General features: G+C 37.8%; 1 protein-coding gene across 1 annotated transcript in view; it reads left to right on the top strand.

The window, feature by feature from the left end:
- The window catches only part of ANKFN1 (ankyrin repeat and fibronectin type III domain containing 1), a 303,330-nt gene that overhangs the window by 53,155 nt on the left and 231,472 nt on the right, over window positions 1-18,703 (top strand). Inside the window, exon 2 of the mRNA XM_040497067.1 lies at window positions 5,656-5,696. Within this exon, the coding sequence (XP_040353001.1) occupies window positions 5,656-5,696 (41 nt within the window). The remainder of the gene's footprint in view (window positions 1-5,655; window positions 5,697-18,703) is intronic.

Raw genomic sequence — 18,703 nt, 5'->3', positions numbered from 1 at the left:
GAGAACCCAGACTCCAACTCATGGCCTTCTGATACCATTGCCTCTACCTCCAGTGGGAGAACCGAGACTTCAACTCATGACCCTCTGATACCATTGTCTCTACTTCCAGTGGGAGAATCGAGACTCCAACTCATGACCCTCTTAGACGATTGCCTGTACCTCCAGTGTGGGAGCCCTGGGCTCTCAAACTCAACATCTGATCCCTGTGCCTGTAGCACATAGTCTCAGGTTTTAAAGAACACTTGATCAAAGTGAAGAGGAGTTTCACCTTTTATAACATACTATTATTATTACCTGATAATTGGCATATTCTAGTTTATATAAAACTTGCATCAGTTCATTCTTTTTTTTTCCTCACTGTTACAATACCACTGACTATGTTGCCTATGCTGTGGCCTTTATCCCCATGACTTATTCATTCTATAACTGGAAGCCTGTACCTCCCCCCTCCCCTTCACCTCTTTTGTCCAGCCCCCCCTCCTCTGGAAACTATCAGAATGTTCTCTGAATTTATGGGTATCTTTCTTCTTTTTTAGTTTTTATGTTTCTTTTCTTTTTTAGATTCCACATACAAGTGAAATCATGATATTTTTCCTTCTGTCTCTGACTTATTTCACTAAGCATAATACCTTCTAGGTCTCTCCATGTCACAAATGGCAAGAGTACATTCTGTTTTATGGCTGACTAATATTCCAGTGTGTGTGTGTATGTGTGTGTGTGTGTGTGTGTGTGTGTGTGTGTGTACCACTTCTCTATCTGTTCATCTGCCAATGGACACTTTCTCTGATTTATTTCATGTACTACAATGCCCTCAGGCCCATCTCAGTCCATCTTGTCACAAGTCACAAATGGCAGGATTTCCTTCTTTCTCAGGCTGAATAATATTTATAAATATATTCCATAAATATATAGTATATATAATCTTCTTTGTCGATTCATCCATAGATGGACACTTAGATTACTTGAGCTACTTCCATATCTTGGTTCTATAAATCATGTTGCAATAAACATAGGGGTCCATATATCTTTTTGAATTAGTGGTTTTGTTTTCTTTGGGTAAATACCCAGTAGGTGGAATACTGGATCATATGGTACTTATATTTTTAATTTTTTGAGGAACATCCATACTGGTTTCCACAGTGGCCACACAATTTACATTCCCACCAACAGTGCACAAGGGTTTCTTTTTCTTTACATCCTCGCCAGTGCTTATTATTTCTTGTCTTTTTGATTCTAGCAATTCTGACAGGTGTAAGGTAATATGTCACTGTGGTTTTGACTTGCATTTCCCTGATTATGAGTGATGTTGAGCATTGTTTCATGTGTCTCTTGGCTGTATGTCTTCTTTGGAAAAATGTCTATTCAGGTCCTCTGCCCATTATTTAATCAGATTATTTGTTTTTGTTTTTTTTGTATTGAGTTGTATAAGTGCTTTATATATTTTGGATATGAACCTCTTATCAGAAATGTCATTTGCAAACATCTTCTCCCATTTAGTAGGTTGCCTTTTCATTTGTTGATGGTTTCCTTTGCTGTGCAGAAGTGTTTTATTTTGGTGTAGTCCCAGTAGTTTAATTTTGCTTTTGTTTCACTTGCCCTAGGAAACATAGCTACAAAAATGTTTGTACTGGCATCTGTTCACTTTTAAAGTATTTTTTTAAGTTTATTTATTTATTTTTTTGAGAGAGAGATAGAGAGTGAGCAGGGGAGGGGCAGAAAGAGGGAGAGAGAGAATCCCAAACAGGCTCCTTGCTGTTTCCCCAGAGCCCAATGTGGGGCTCAATCCCACAAACTGTGAGATCATGACCTGAGCTTAATCCAAGAGTTGGACACTTAACCAACTGGGCCCCCCAAGTGCCCTGTTCATTCTTAAATTAATTTCCCAGGTAATTAAAAAAAACTGGTCTCAACACTCCTGGGAATATGTGAAATAGAGAATAAGTATTCCTACCATAGCAATAAGCAAATAAGTAAAATTAACATAAAATAAAATTTTTTCAAAATTCAGAATAAGAAAGTGGTAGCCACTTCATCTCAAAATTTATAATCGTGGACACGTAGGAACTACTTTATTTTATTGTGCATTGTAGAGAGGAATAGATACATAGGAGATTTTATTCCATATGTTATATCATTCAAACAGTTATACTTGCATTGATGCAATTTTTTGCATATTGTGAAAACTTTAAATAGCAGACAATTCAAACCAGATACTTCAATGAGCATAGAACATTCTGAAATTACTAAGTAGTCTATTTTTTTAATGAGTGTCAATTGTAGGTTACATATCATAACCAGATGGGATCAACCACAGGAACCAGGGTAAGAAGTTAAGATAAACTGGTGATGTGTAGAATCCCTTAGTTGAACACTTTGGCCTAGAGATCAGTTGCTCCAGGACCATCAGTTGATAAATCCCAGTGACTGTCAGAGCATAGGAATCTGAAGTCCTAGCAAGGAGACCAAGGAAATCCAAGGGCTTTGAACAAGATCCATTCCACGTGGATCAGGCCCATGTGTGACCATGACCCAGATGCTGACCTTGCATGTCCTCTGAGGGTGGCTCAGGGGTACTAGGTGGGTGTGGTTCAGGGCCGAGAGATAAGAGGACCTTGCATCTCCACAAGGTGAGAACACTGAGGCAAGGCTTCTGTAACTTAAGTTATCCAGCATTGATATCAGAAGGGCCCCATCTATGATTCTTTAAGAACTCCCATGGTGGAAGAATGGATTTGGTTGAAGGGTGTGCTAAATAAGGCAAAAGGTGGTATTGGTCTCCAGGTCCCTCAAGGAGAGCGAGTTCCTCCTGTCCGGGGCCCCATGCCACTGATGATGTCCTTTTGCCTGGTGTGCTCCAGGAACCCCCATTTGGCTTTTTAACTCCCACCCTGAGGTGGGACTAGTTCCTTTCTAGGGTGGTTAGCAGTAACAAGTGAATCAGTACATGCCAAAGCACCTAGGACAGTTCCTGATGCGTTAAGACTCAGCAACATCAACAGGCATTATTAAATATGAATTTTTCTTCAGATATTATCCTAACACTCCCCTCAATCAGACTTCCCTGATTTCTCTTTCCACACTGGATCATCAAAGACCACCTCCCCTCCTCTCTGACCACCTTGTGATTTTGCATTACATCATCGTGCGATCCCTCCAAACTGTCCAGTTGTCTCCCCTACCAGACAGATGTTATCATGAGAGCAGGCAGTGTATTCTCAGGGCCTAGCACAGTGTGCTGCACATACTGGGCACTGAATACACATTTAGCAAATGAGTTATTCATTTTAAATGCTCTCTTCTTTAAGAATTCAGGTATTTCTTTTTCTAATGTGGAAATAAGCATAGAAAGCCAAAGCAAGCTTTTATGTTCCTCTGTAGTCTATAAAACCTCACCACCACCCACACTGTTCTTGATTGCTTTATTTATTTTGTACCCCAAGAAAAATGATCAGTACCACTGCATTAGGTGGCTTCATAATGCAGTCTCAAGGACAGCTCTGAATAGTTTTCAGGGTAATCAATGATATTGCCATGAAATTGTTGCCCAAATGAAGAAAGAGCTCTTGTCTAGTGAATCCGTGAAGTAACAGACAGTTTTCCTTGTTAATACTTTTGTCACTAAAGAAGAACCTGTTATCTGAAGCAGTAGTAAAAACTTTCCTCAGCAGGTGAGAGCTGTCTAAATTTGTTTCCTAGCAACAAGTTCCTTAGAGGAACTGAAGGGTGCACAATTTGAGAAGAATTTTCAGCATACTTTTTTGTTTGGAGGAGGGAGAGGTGGGGGTGTGTGTTGTCTGTTAGAGCAGTGTTTCTAACTCCTCCTAGTCGGTGATGCATATGACATCTTATTGAGTCACACCATAGGATCCATCTAAAATAGTCAACTCAATAAAAATGTATCAAGCACCTACCTCATGTAAAGTACTCTGAAAGAAGAACTATGCCTGTTCTTTCTGGGGTCAATAGTTCAATAATTTCATAATTTGTCAGTCTAGGAGCCTCACCCCAACCATGTCCATGGATAGTAAATGTGGAATTAGGTGGCTTGCTAAAACACTGAGGGATTTTCCAGTGTGGATGTTAATCTAACCTGAATTACACTCAGCGGTTAGAGCAACGAAGAGTGGAAGAAGGCAATGTGGGAGAGAAATCTGGGACAATGGTACAGTGCAGATGGTCAAGAGAGGAGACATCTTACCCAAGCACAACTCTCTCCATAGCCACTCTCCCAGCTCCAATATCATGGACTTATTATATCTTCTTAATTTGTTTTCCTAGATAGGTCTTCTGGTAATAAGAACAATAACAGTAAAACACTAAGTAGCACTTATTTCACATGCATTATCTCACTTAACTCTTACAACTATTTGAAATAACCACATTATTATTTCTATCAATCCCAGAGCACTGAATCAATTTGTCAAAGTCACACTATTACTAAAAATGGCAGAGCTTGGGGGCGCCTGGGTGGCTCAGTCGGTTGAGTGTCCGACTTCGGCTCAGGTCATGATCTCACAGTTTGTGGGTTCGAGCCCTGCATCAGGCTCTGTGTGGACCGCTTGCTCAGAGCCTGGAAACTGCTTCAGATCCTGTGTGTCCTACTCTCTCTGCTCCTCCCCCGTTCACGCTTTGTCTCACTCTGTTTCTCAAAAATAAATAAATGTAAAAAAAAAAATTTTTTTTAAATGGCAGAGCTTGGAAAAATACTGCTCGCCAAAGTCACTAATCCAGCTTATCCAGATCCATGTAGGGGGGCATGGCAGATCTTGCTGTAGGTCCAAGGACACCATGACTTGAGTGTTCAGTCTTAGAGATGACCCAGAATCATGTGAATCTCAGTACACAGATTGTTCATATCAATCATGGGGGCTTACCTGCCATTCCCAATTAAATCTACTACTTTGAAAAGGACCCCTTTGGATATAACCACAGTATATCCAAAGGGGGAGAAATGGATTTGGAAGCAAACTGAGTTGTCTGGTAGGCTGCCACACCGAACAAATTGCCTGCACAACTGGCAAACTCCTTCCAAGCACAGGCTCAGTCTAATTGTTTCTTCTTTTACTGCCATCTTGAATAAGGAAAAACCTGGCATCGATTCCAGTGCCCCCACCCCAATACTCCCCAGAATAGCTTTTTATTCCTTGGAAAAGAAAACTTGTCCACTTACCCAAATAAGCATGAATTGAGAAGAGCATAATTTTTATGAGGAGCTTAATTTAATGGAACAATGTCTCAGAGCTGGGCCTATGAGAATAAGGTGCAATGTCAGTATGAACCAGAAGCCAGAGAATGATGAGTCTAAGCCATTGAACTAGGCAACTAGACTCTCCATATTTCTCTCTAGCCAGGATCAGATGTGGGAGACAAAGTGAGCATCAAGGGATCTGGAAATTCTAGGAGGGTCCAGGACAGGGAGCTGAGAATGTGGTGAGATATGACAGTTGACTTGCTTGTTTTCTTTGTGGGCTACTTCTCTCTGTACCTCTAAGAAGAGTTCCCCAATAAAAATGTTTTCATCTCTGGGCCCCTCATGTTTTCAGCCAGTGGCTGTACCTTCAAAGACCATCCAGTGCCTTTTTCATTCTGAATTGGTTGCTCTCTATTTTTTTTTAACACGCTTGTTTTTTGTTTTTGTTTTTCTCTTTGTTTCAGAGGCTGCCCTTTAAAGACAGGCATTTCACTTGCAGCAAAATGTAAGTACATTTCCTCCTTGAAATGGTATCTCCTTCTCAGCTCTAATTCCTAAAACCTCCTCATCTTTAAGGCTCCCGTCTCACATTGCTGCCTTTTTAAAGCCTGGCTCAACAAATGCAGCCTCAGTGTGAATCTAATGTTTCACACTGTTGGTTTGTATAGCATCATGTGATATTTTATAAACCGTTTGGGAAACAGATTGAACCCAATCATGGCTGCCACTACATTGCATCTAAAAAGCTAGAAAAAAAAGTGAGGAGGAGACATTAGGCAGTATTCTTTTAGATATGATGATCATGTGACACCAAACATTTGAATATTCAGCTTCTCTCAAATGGCTAATTTATTACTCTTTGCCCGGTCACTCCTCACAGTCACAGGCTGTTTCACATTTAATAGCAGGGTAGTTATCTTAATAATGCCTCCCTGTGTGTACTGCATTGCAGCCGCTCTGTAAACCCGTGTTCTTTCTAGAACGAATCTCCATGTATTATGTTTCTTTACTCTTGGTACTCTCAGTGTCTATAGCCAAATTACAAACCCCCTCTTTTTTAAAAGACCAAATAAAATTACACCGGGTCCGAACTGGGAGTTCAAAATATGAATGTTCCATCTGTCTCTGGAATAATTTGATAATACTCAAGTTCAAAAAGCAGGGGATAGATGTGAATTCAGGATAAAGACTCTAGCTATTCAAAAGTAGTTCAAATGGTAGTGACTTGCTTGTCACTACAGATAAGTAAGCAGAAGATCAACAACCATAAGGTAGAAGCAGGAGATCAACAACCTTGAGCCAGGTAAACCAAGAATGTGTGGATAATATATTTTGTCTGCTCTCTAGAATGGATTGATCCCATTGCTATCCACCAAATATTCAAACACTAGCCCAAGCAACATGCATCCTTATTAAAACCATTCATATTTTATGTCAAAGTATCTGTGTTCACTGGAATTTTTTAAAATGTCAATTTCTGTGTTATATCACTTTGGTCTTTATTGCATTATCAAGACACCTGCAAGTTATGAATGTTTTAAGCAGCTTTTGCCTGTGAAGCCATGTTAGATTTTAGGAGCAGTCTCCCTTTTCATGTGCCATCCTAAGTATTTTATTTGTACACATGTTAACGTCTGACTATATTCTTTCTTTTGAACATAGAAATTGTTCAGGAGAACAGTCTGTGTTTACTTTCCTCCATTTTCATATTCCATAGCTCTTTCTCACACTGTATCTGTCTACTTAGGCTTATCACTGATTTTAAATGGTTTAATGTTAAATACTAAGAGATATTTGGAATATGTTCATGGTGACAATTAGACGGAAGGTAGTTTAAGATAGCATTTTTAGTCATTATTTGCAAGTATGCAACTATGAACACATATATGACCACTACCTCAAGATCTCTTTATCAAAGTTTTGGTTGAAGCACCTTGCATCTCCCAGGTGGAGAGAGAAATGGCTAGCTGTTCCATGTTAGGAGGTTAATCTGTGATCACTTTACTTTCACACTTTTTTCTCAAGGACATACAAAGTGCTTGGTGATCCCTTTTATTAGCAAATACTCTGAGCAGCAACTTTGCACAGAGTTTTGCACCATCCAGACAAAAACAGTTCTTCCCACCTCTCCACGTCATCTCTGAGCTAAACTGGTGGGGAGTTGGTCTGACCCATGGAGTCATGGAAACACATTAAAATCACCAGGCAATTGTGATTTGGGTTCATTTTGGCAGCCAGACTCGATCAGTACCTCAGGAGTTGGCATTACCCCAGTGATGATTGTATTATACAACCAATACAAACGGAAGACGACCTAATCAGCACGCATTCAGACAAGGCTCAATCTGTAGTGAATGGCAGGAGGTTTTCCAAGTCAAGGCCCTGGAAATGTGTATGGGCCACATAAAATCCCAACTCCTCTGAAGGAGAGCAGCCATAGCCAAGTCAGGAAGGCATGCCCCCACAGAGAAAGGGGGTAGGTGATAGAAGGAACTCAGGACTAAAACTCAGAAGGCTTATGTCTGAGTCCCAGATCACTCCCTCAGAAGTGGTATGATTTTGAGAATGTTACTGAACCCCTCAGTTTCAAAGCGTCTTTATTATGGGTTAGAGGAGGAGAAAGGGAAAACATTTTCCTTGCCTCTGTCAAAGGGTTGTTGTGATAATCACATAAGGTAACATTTCGGAAAGATTTTGCCATCTGAAAGTGCTTTGTGTCTTTAAGGGATTCTTGTTACATTATTGGAGGCTCTCTCTCTGTCTCAGCAGGAATCCCTGGGATCTGGGAGGGGCAAACTTTGGATCTTAAAATCAATACTACACAATAGAATCAAATAGAACCGTATTGGGCCAAAGCAAGGCCCCTGGAAGGACTTGCACCCACATTTTTTGTTTCTCTTTAACTACAAATATTCTTTGGGACCACTGCCTCTGGTGGAAGAGAATTGTCTTCTGGGTGGTATGGGTGAGAAAGTTGCCAAACAAACCTGAATTATCCAGAGGCCTGTAAAATGCGCAATTGCTTTTTAAGAGGCATGGTGATATTGTGTGTTCCTTTCGATTTTTGGCAGTAACGATTTTCTGCAATTTGTGGTTTTGCAATTTCTCTTTACACAGACAACACTCTGGCTCTCATTCAATGCCCCACTGGTTGGGGGGGGAAGGGGGAGGAGAGAGAAAGAGATTCCCTGGGGCTCTGACCACTCCAGAAAAAGAAGGAAATGTTAATGAAATAAGTCAGAAAGAATGCTTGAGACTAGTGGAAGCTGGTTGGTTAGTGGGGAAGAAAAACTTTTAATAAATTGCATAGTATGGTTAGGATTTTATCCGGGGCTTTTGTGGGCTAGGCAAAGGTCTGTTCCCCTTGACTCTTCTGGACTCTCCACTGAGCTTTGTCTGGATGACAATCTCCATTGTTTCTCTTACTTTGTCCTGTATTCAACCAGCCTAGAGCAGTCCCTTCTTGCAGCTCCCTTTCACTCCTCCTGTCTCTGGTGGGATTCCCTTTCAAAACCCCATCTCTAGGTGCCCACTTGCCAATTGTGTTAATTTGGTTTGTGTAATTTACCTGAAGATCCATGTGCCAGAATTTTCGCCTGTGTTCTGGTTGCATTTTCTTCTTCCCCAAGCCCGAAATGCTCTTTACAGAGGAAGGTCTGTGGCCCATGCTGCAGAGGCAGTGCAGGGATGTAACATGTTGCGTTTATCTAGACCAGAGTAATATGTTCTATTTCTATTCATCACCTCTGCAAAGGTTTTGCTGACTTGTGTTTGCTTTTTTTATGACCGCTAGGCACTGTGCTGAAGGATTTAAAGCCACATCCAGCGTTAACCTTGTATTCCTTCTCTGTTCCCTTCCTTGTATGAAAACAGCCCCCTGTTCTCCACAGAGCAGATTCCCGGCCAGGGCTTATGCCTGTAGTTCCCAGGCTTTCTCTGCACAGAGGCAATTGCACAGGCTGTTTGCTTCGTCTCTTCTCATGACCCAAATGTCACTGCTTCTTTTGCTTCTAGGAGGGATAATTGCTACTCATATGTTAATTGTAGTTTTTGTGTATTTGGGGAAAATAATATTTTCCTGTGTATGTATTCTAAAAGCTTAAGGAATTGGGGCACCTGGGTGGCTCAGTCAGTTGAGCATCTGACTTCAGCTCAGGTCATGATCTCACGGTTCAATTCGTGGGTTCAAGCCCCTCCTCGGACTCTGTGCTGACAGCTCAGAGCCTGGGCCTGCTTCATATTCTGTGTCTCCCTCTCTCTCTGCTCCTCCCCAGCTTGTGCGTGCTCTTTCTCTCTTTCTCTCTCTCTTTCTCTCTCTCAAAAATAAATAAACATTAAAAAAAAGAATTTAAAAGTTTAGGGAATTGTTTGTGCTATGCCATTATAAATCATGGGATTTTAATTTGGGAAGATGGTTCAACACGATGCAGTTCAACAGCCCACCTCAAGCCATCTTCCTCACAACATCCTCTCTAGGACCCCTTTCTCTAGCCCATGGAGGTGCAATCATTTTTAATAGCTCAACACTTCAAACTTTCTTTTACTAACCTGAGATAACCTTCAGGTGGCTTGTGCTAGTTTTGCCTTCTGGAGCAGCTCAGAAGTTGAGTCCTTCTTCCACATGACAACCCTCCAAATATTTTGGAATCCGATCCCATACACTCTCTGAGCCTTCCTGGTCCAGGCTAAACATCCCCGGTTGCTTTAGCCATCCTTCATATGACTTGGTTTAGTTATCCTTTTCCATTTGCTCCAGTCACATTTTTCAATGTCCCTCTTAAAATATTACGTCCTGAACTGAAAAAAAAAAAAAAAAAAAATCACTGCCAAGATGGCTGACCATTGCAGAGCTCCAAGAAAACAAAAAAAAGTTCTTGTTCTGGACATGTTATTTCTATTACTATAACCTAAGAGTACATCAGAAATTTTAATAGCACTTTAGTCTTGAGGTTAATCCTAAAACCTCTAGATATGCTGTATAAAAGCTGCTATAAAAATGGATTTTTTCCAGTCCTATGTTTATGCACTTGGTTTTGAATACTACAACAAACTTGTACCTTTATTCCTGTGACACTTATTAATTTCAGAATACTAGTGGAGATTCTTAGAAGCTTTTTGAATTTGAATTACTTTAAACCCTATTTCAGTTTTGGGACATACTTGATTTGCCTCTTGACTTCATTCAAGAGATTGACAAAAATGGTGTATACCTGGATTTTAAGCTTTTCGGAGGCAGAATCATGTTTTATTCATTTTCATCTTTGTCTCTCCTGAAATGTCTGTAACATTCTGTTAAACAAGCAGAGGCTCAGAAAGTGCTTTCATGAAATCACCCAACAATATCTGATGCAGGCAGCTTTCCAGCACCCTGACAGCTACTTTAGGTTGTTATCGGTGCTCTTTAGAAATGAAGAGTAAGATGAATTTCACGCTACACTGCTAATGTTGGGAAATATTGTAGCATTATATAGTTCACTAATGGTATGATCTTCAGGGCTAGATTGCCTGGATTCTAACCTTACTAGATTTTGCTAGCTATGAGCTTGGGAGCAAGTTACTCTACCTTTCTAGGTCCACATCCTGATCTGTAAAATAATGACATTATTTTATCTGCCTCATAAGGTTGTTGTGATATTTAAGCAAATTAATCTGTGTAAAGAATATAGAACAGCTATCAATAATTAAAAACAATAATTAGTGATGGTAATAGTTGTATTGTTGTCATTTTTGTTGTTATTGTCAAGCTATGCTAGTATAACCATGCTATCATTAGAAGAACAAAGGCAATTTGGCAGTTTATTCATAGTGAACCCATATTGACTCCAAATAATAGTTTTATGATCAAAATGTTGTGTAACCTAACTATAACTCAAATGCTTCATGGCCCCTAAGTTTAGGTATGTATTCAAAGGAAACATAAAAATCTAAACAGATGAAAACAATGTAAATTTTTATTAAAGTCCTTTAAAGCAGAATTATATCACATTCCACAGAAAAATATCCTAAAGACCTTTATCCAAATTCCTCATAGTAGCTGCTCAAAAATCTCGCTTCTTCCTCTCCCTACTGCTCTCTATAGCAAAATGCTAGTGCATTGCCTAGCTGGCTCAGTGGGAAGAGCATGTGACTCTTGATCATGGGGTTGTGAGTTTGAGCCCCATATTGGGTATAGAGATTACTTAAATAAATAAAACTTCAAAAATTTTTTAATGAAAGCTTGTGTTGCTTTTTTCCTTACTTGCCTCTTCTCTTTCAAAAATGCCCAATTCCAGGGATTAATAAATTGCTTATCTATTATTTTCTGTCTCCAACAATTCCATTTCTTATGAAATTTCAATGTTGCCCTTCTAGGCTGCTCCTGGAATAAATTATATACACAGGCACACACACATGTGTCCATACATATATATGTATATGTGTGTGTATACATACATATATGTATGTGTGTGTCTATATTTACTGACATAATGGATGTGTAGCACACAATTTACAAATAAAATAAAATATTTAATACACTTTATTGTAAATTCCATGTAGCCAACTGATTCTCACAGAATGCTTTCACTGATTTTTGCCGAAGTCATACCTGTAGCCAGCCTATGGCTGCAATTGATGAATTAATGTAGTTTACATATAAATGTGGATTACTAATGTGAGCAACTTCTTTACCATATTGGGTAATAGTTTTTGAATACTGTAGACTGTTTCCTCAAAAATCAGGAAGTGATGAGTTTTGAGTATTTCCTTTTTTTTATTATTGAGGTGTGATTGACATACAACATTACAGGAGTTTTAGGCACACAGCAGAATGATCTGATATTTGTGTGTATTACAAAACGATCACTATAAAAGTCTAGTTGACGTCCATGACCATACATATTTACAGAATATTTTCCTTGTGATGAGAACTTCTAAGATTTACTCTCTTAGCAACTTTCACATGTGCAGTGTAGTATTATTAAGTATAGTCGCCACACTGTGCTTTGCCTTCCCATGACATATTTATTTTACAACTGAGAGTTTGTACTTTTTGATCCCCTTCCCCTATTTCACCCACCACCCCCAACCCCTGCCTCTGACAGCCACCAGTCTGTTCTTCGTACCTGTGAACTCTGCTTTTGGTTTTTGTCTGTTTGTTTTTTAGATTTCACATGTAAGTGAGATCATATGGTATTTGTCTTTCTCTGTCTGACTTATTTCACTTAGCATAATGCTTTCAAGATCCATCTATGTTGTTATAAATGGCAAGATTTCACACTTTTTCAGAGCTGAATTATATTCCATTAGATAGATAGATAGATAGATAGATAGATAGATAGACAGACTGACTGACAGACATCTTGCATGTTCTTTATCCATTCATCTACCAATGGACACTTAGGTTGTTTCCATATGTTGTCTGTTGCAAATAATGGTGCAATGAATGTGGGGGTACATATATCCTTTCAAGTTAGGTTTTTGTTTTCTTTGGATAAATACCCAGAAATGGAATTATTGCATCATATTATAGTTCTATTTTTAATTTTCTGAAGAACCTCCATACTGTTTTACACAATGGCTTCACCTATTTACATTCCCACCAAGAATACACAAGGGTGACACTTCCTGTGGTTTTGATGTGCATTTCCCTGATATTTAGCGATGTTGAGCAGCTTGTCATATACCTGTTGGCCATCTGAATGTCTTCTTTGGAAAAATGTCTATTCAGGCCCTCTGCCCATTTTTCAAGTGTTTGGTTGTTTTTTGTTTTGTTTTGTTGCATTGAGTTCTAAGAGTTCTTTATATATTTTGGATATTAATTCCTTATCAGTTGCATGATTTGCAGCTATTTTCTCCCATTCAGTGAGTTGCCTTTTCATTTTGTTGGTGGCCTCCTTTACTGTGCAGAAGCTTTTTATTTGATGTATTTCCTTTGTCTTTAATACAAGTAATTTTATAATTTTTTATAATTCATTTTTTAAGAATGGCCATGTTTAACAATCAGCTCACAAATTCCCAAAAGTCTAACAAATGCCGCTTGCGTACTGGCCAGGCCGTTTCTAGTACTCTTTGTCTTTAAACAGCACTGGGGATAGGAAATGGGTGGAAGTGGTAAGATATAACTTTGAATATTGACAAGTATAATTTTTCCAAAGTGATAAATTATTAGCTTTAAAAAATATATGTTTTAGAGTTTTACCGAAGACCAGAAGTTATCTCCCAAGTACAGAAGCCACTTTTGACCTCCCTCACTGTTAAAATGTTTTCACCTTTAGTATTGATTATTGACTTAAAGAAGCTATTACTCTGTCTTTTCTAAACAATTTTTAGGCTACAAAACCAAAAGCTCAGATTAAAAGGGAGTGAGGAGGAGATAATTGTGGGAATATAAATATTTAATGAAATCTGCAAACAGAAAACAAAATTTGATTTGACTTTACACTAACCTGAATTGGAGAGCTCCATAAGAAACAAGTTATCAAGAACCAGGCTTCTCTTTGTGGTCTCGCCTACTTCTGTAGACCAGGTTCATCTACTTACTGCTCAGATTGCATGTGGCCCAAAATGACAGGCGCAGACATCAAGGAGAGGACATTTTACTTCTGCGTCCCACTGGGGGAATACACATCAATTCCAGAAGTCAAGGAAAGAAATCATGTGGTTCAGATCTTTGTTCCTCAGTAGGACACTGGCCAGAAGGAGTGGGATTTGTCAGTTGAAAACATCCCTAGTTCCATTAGCTGTGGCTCCAGCAGAGTTGTGAGAAGGTACAGGACAAGATAAACAAAGAGTGTGGGCAAGGATAGCACCTACAGTATAGTGCTATGAACAGGCAGACACAATGATTCACGTTTTTAGTGCAGTATCCACAAACCCCTTCATTAAAAAGACAAAGTGTTATAAAATATTTCAAGTAAACAGGAAACGAATATAAGGAATACCCATGTAGTATCACTCACAATTAATTTTCCAATATTTCGTCCACATTTTTATGGATTTGAAAAAAAAAGTTACAAATATTATTACATTTTCATGTGCTCCCTTTCCTGATCCTATTCTGCTGTATCATTTCTCCACAGAGAAAAATACAACCCTGTGTGTTTGTCCATGTTTTATCTATTGATGAGTGATATCCACAGTCTTTTAAGTTTTCATAAATGATGTGCCTTTCTGCATATTTTTTTCAGTCAACATTATGTTCTTGAGATTTAGCCAAGTGGACACCTGACTCTGATTATTTGCTTGAAATCTAGATAATAGTCCTTTGTATAAATACAGTACTGTTTATTAATTTGTTCTACTGATGAACAATTAGGCTATTGCCAATTTTTGCTATTAAAACAAACAAAACAAAACAGTGCTTCACTGATTATTCTGGTAGCTTTATGCCCCTGAGTAGATTTTTTTTCCAGGGTACTTACCTGGGAAATTGTTAGGTTATAAGGTGTATACCTCATAAACATTACTAGATAATGACTAGATAATGCCAAATTGCTCTCCCAACGGTTGACTGGCTTATAATCCCATGAGCAGTTCATGTGAGTTCCTGCTTCCCAAATCTTTGCCAACATGTTATTTTCAGACGTCAAACTTTTTCACCCCGAAGGGTGTAAAATGGTATCTTAATTTTTCTAATTTTCAATTCCCTAATTTCTAGTGAAGCTAAACAGTTTTTATATGTTTATAGGTCATTCAGTTTTCCTCTTTTGTGAATTGCCTTTTCACATCCTTTACTATCTTTAAGCTAGTTGCTGTTCTATTTTTATGGATTTGTAGAAGTTTTTTATCTATTCTGATAATAAACTTTTGTGTGTTATGTGTAAATGTCTTTTCCTAGGCATTGACCTACTTTTTACTTACATGTACTAATTTTTATTATGGAGATATTTACATTTTATGGCATCTAAGTGATTGAACATTTCACTTGGGTTTTATTTCTTCCCTATTCTAATGTTGTAAACTTATTCTTCTATATTTTGTTTTAAGAGTTATAAAGTTTTGATTTCCACTTTATGTTTTTGATTCATATGGAATTTATATTACATATGGTGTGAGGTAGAGATCCAAATTTAAATTTTTCTCTATGGGAAACTAGTGGTACTCTCATAAATAGTCCTGATTTCCTCCATTGAATTGTTATACCATCTCTGTATTAAACTTGGCTTCCATAAATCTAAGGAATCTAAGTCTGTCCAGTAGTCTGTTGGTCTGTCTTTTCACCTGAAACACATTATCTTAAATATTCTAGCTTTCTGTTAACTCATAGTATTTGAGGGCAAGGTATTATACCTTGATCTTTTTTTCAGTATTGTGTAGGGTATTCTTTGCCTTTTACTTTTTCAAGTGAATTTTGAGATCAGTTTGTCATTTTCCACAAAAGTCTCTATTAGAAATTTTATTGCAATCGCATTGAATGTATAGATCAATCAGGAGAGTTAACAGTTTCCCATCCATGAGCATGATATGCTGTGCAGAGTATTTGATGTTTTTATGAACCTTTATTTGTTTTTCCTTTATAATGGTTACTTCTGGTATATTTATTACTCATTACAGTTCATTGCTATGTGATTGATCTTTTTTCTGTTACCTTTTCTAAATGGTTATTGATGTTGTTTGTAACTACAGTTGATTTTAAGGTTTGGTTTTTAATCCAACAACCCTGTTAATCTTCCCCAAAGGTTTTAATGGTATCTCTGTAGATTATCTAAGGATTTCCTACAGACAATCATATATTCTGCAAATATGAGTAATTTGATGTCATTCTTTCTCATTTTTGTGCCTTTGATTTTTTGTTTGTTTTTATTATTTTTTGTGGGTTTCCAATTATTCTGAATACCAGGGTGATGACAGCCATCCTTGACATGTTTCTGACCTTAATAAAAAATTATTTAAAATTACACTATTAAGAAAAATATTTGCTGTATGTTTTGGTTAAATGATTTCCACTCAACTGAGAAAGATCTTTCTCATTCTCGTTTACAAAAACAAATTTTTTTAATAAGGATTGTGGGTTGAAATTTATCAAGTATTTTCCTACATCTATTGAGAAAATAATATAGTTTTTTTTTCTTTTAATTAATTCATGTGGTAGATTATATTCATAGATTTTCTGACGTTCAATTCTAGGCATACTCTACTCAGTAGTGGTCTTTAAAACTATATTGATATACAATTTACAAGTATTTTATTTAAATATTTTCATTTATGTTCACTTATGAGAATGCTGTATAGTTCTTTTTCCCCTCCTTCCTTCCTTCCATTCTTCCTTCTTTTCATTGTAGTATTTACATTTACCTAGCGGTGAGTTTCTTTGTGCGTTAAAAATGTTGCATATATATCTTGCTTTCTTTGAAACTTGCCTCTTTCCCTTCCTCTATCCTACATTCCTCATTCCTCCTTATCTAAAGGTTTTGCTATTATCTCCACTTAGCTCCTACCTAGGAACCCCAGTCCAAACAAATCTTTAATAGGGAGTTATGCTCTTACCCCATGGTGATATTGAGAATATCCAAGATCTGAGCCCCCAAGCTAGTGACATTTGGCTCAGTTACTGTTATAAAACTGAGTCTGTATTCTGCAGCCTCCTTAGGCCAAAACTGCAGTCCCAAGCAACAGGTGACATCAACCTTTTTCCTTCTCTTTCGACAAGTTGGAAAGACCCACATTACCTCCTGGTTTCAGCCAGTGAACCTAGCTCCAGATTCCCACTTGACATAAAGCATTTGTAAACCCCAGTCAACTCCAGGGGCTGAGTTCCCAGTCCTCCCTGATTCTAGCCCTTCCTTGTCCTGCTTCCAGACTGAAGCTCAGATAGAGGGCTTTACCTCTCTACTTAATTTCTTCATTTTTCTGTTTTGTCACCTACAAAGTTATGGACTTTGTTTTTTTTTTTTTTTAATTTTTTTTTCAACGTTTATTTATTTTTGGGACAGAGAGAGACAGAGCACGAACGGGGGAGGGGCAGAGAGAGAGGGAGACACAGAATCGGAAACAGGCTCCAGGCTCTGAGCCATCAGCCCAGAGCCTGACACGGGGCTCGAACTCACGGACCGCGATATCGTGACCTGGCTGAAGTCGGACGCTTAACCGACTGCGCCACCCAGGCGCCCCTGGACTTTGTTTTTTGATAAGGCTATATCTTTTTAATATTTGATTTACTTATGAAGTTGAGTCCCATAAAATTATATAGTTTTCTGGGGGAATGAATTGAGATAATAATGATTTTGTTTTAAATATAAGAGATAACAACAACAAAAGGAAACACTAGTGTAAAGCTGATGTATGCCCTCTGCCTGGAAAAGCCCCTCTTTTTTCTTTTCCACCTAAATCTGAATCATCTTCACCTGGCTACTTACTCTAAATTGTGTGTTGTATTCCTTCAATTTAATCTCATAAATATTTATTGGGTGCTGTAATATATTAGGCACTATATTAGTACTAAGAATACAGTAATAAAGGATAAGGGCAGCTTCCTGTCTTCATAGAATTATACCTAGTATGGGAAACAAAAACTTACAATACAGTATAATAGAAATACTAATGTGATAGCACTTACAATTAGAACATCCTACTTAACAATTGATTACATACTGACTTCCATTATAATTTTTGCATATAGGTTAATCATGTTTTCCTAGTTCTGAAAAACCAAAAGATAATCTCTATTTCTCTTATTTGTGTCCCCGATTTAACACGTGGAACCAGAGATCATTTTGCACGTAGAATAGAATAGTCTTTATCCTCCAATGGGGTTACAACAGATTTCAAGGCACCAAAGCACACAGAGAGATTGTTTTAAGTTTAGCTATTATTGCCTTTCATCAATAGGCATTATAGAAGTTATAGGACAATTTGTTGGTACAGTATAATCTTTAAAGTCGGAGAGTTAGAATATGGTTTAGCATAAAACTATTAGAGTTAATTTCAAAAAAATTACCATATCATTGCATCTCCATGTTAATTTAATTTTAATGGCTAAAGTAACTTTACTCCAGATTTGTGAGCACCGTGTCTTTTAAAAGGACAGAGACAGACCAAATCTCTTTCTTTTAAAATCTTTTAAAATTTTTTTCTTTTTTAAAAGAAAGATTCAATGTTGTATTTTAAGATACTGTAAAAGCTAACTACCCAGATCATGAATAGATACCAGTTTAAAGTACCTCCAAGGAACTTCTAGCATAAAATCCAGATTTACTAAAATAAAAGATAATAAGCTGACCCCCACCAAATAGCTATAATAGGAGATGGAAAATACCAAGCGCTGGTGAGGAAGTAGGACAGTTGGCATTCTCATACACTGCTGGTAGACGAGACATTTGGAACAACCACCAATGGGAAATTGGTATTATCTTCTAAAAATGGACATATGCATACCCTATAATTTAGCAACTCCATCCTGATATATAAACCCAACAGAAATGCACTGTGGTATATTTACAAAATGAAATACTATACAGCAATGAGAATATACCATCTACAACTGCATGCAACTACATGAGTAAATCTCACAAACAATATTGAATGAGGGAAACC

This window comes from Herpailurus yagouaroundi, unplaced genomic scaffold (genome assembly GCF_014898765.1).
Source record: "Herpailurus yagouaroundi ecotype Mexico unplaced genomic scaffold, PumYag 189, whole genome shotgun sequence".
Lineage (NCBI taxonomy): Eukaryota > Metazoa > Chordata > Mammalia > Carnivora > Felidae > Herpailurus > Herpailurus yagouaroundi.
This window is presented reverse-complemented; position numbering and strand designations above follow the sequence as displayed.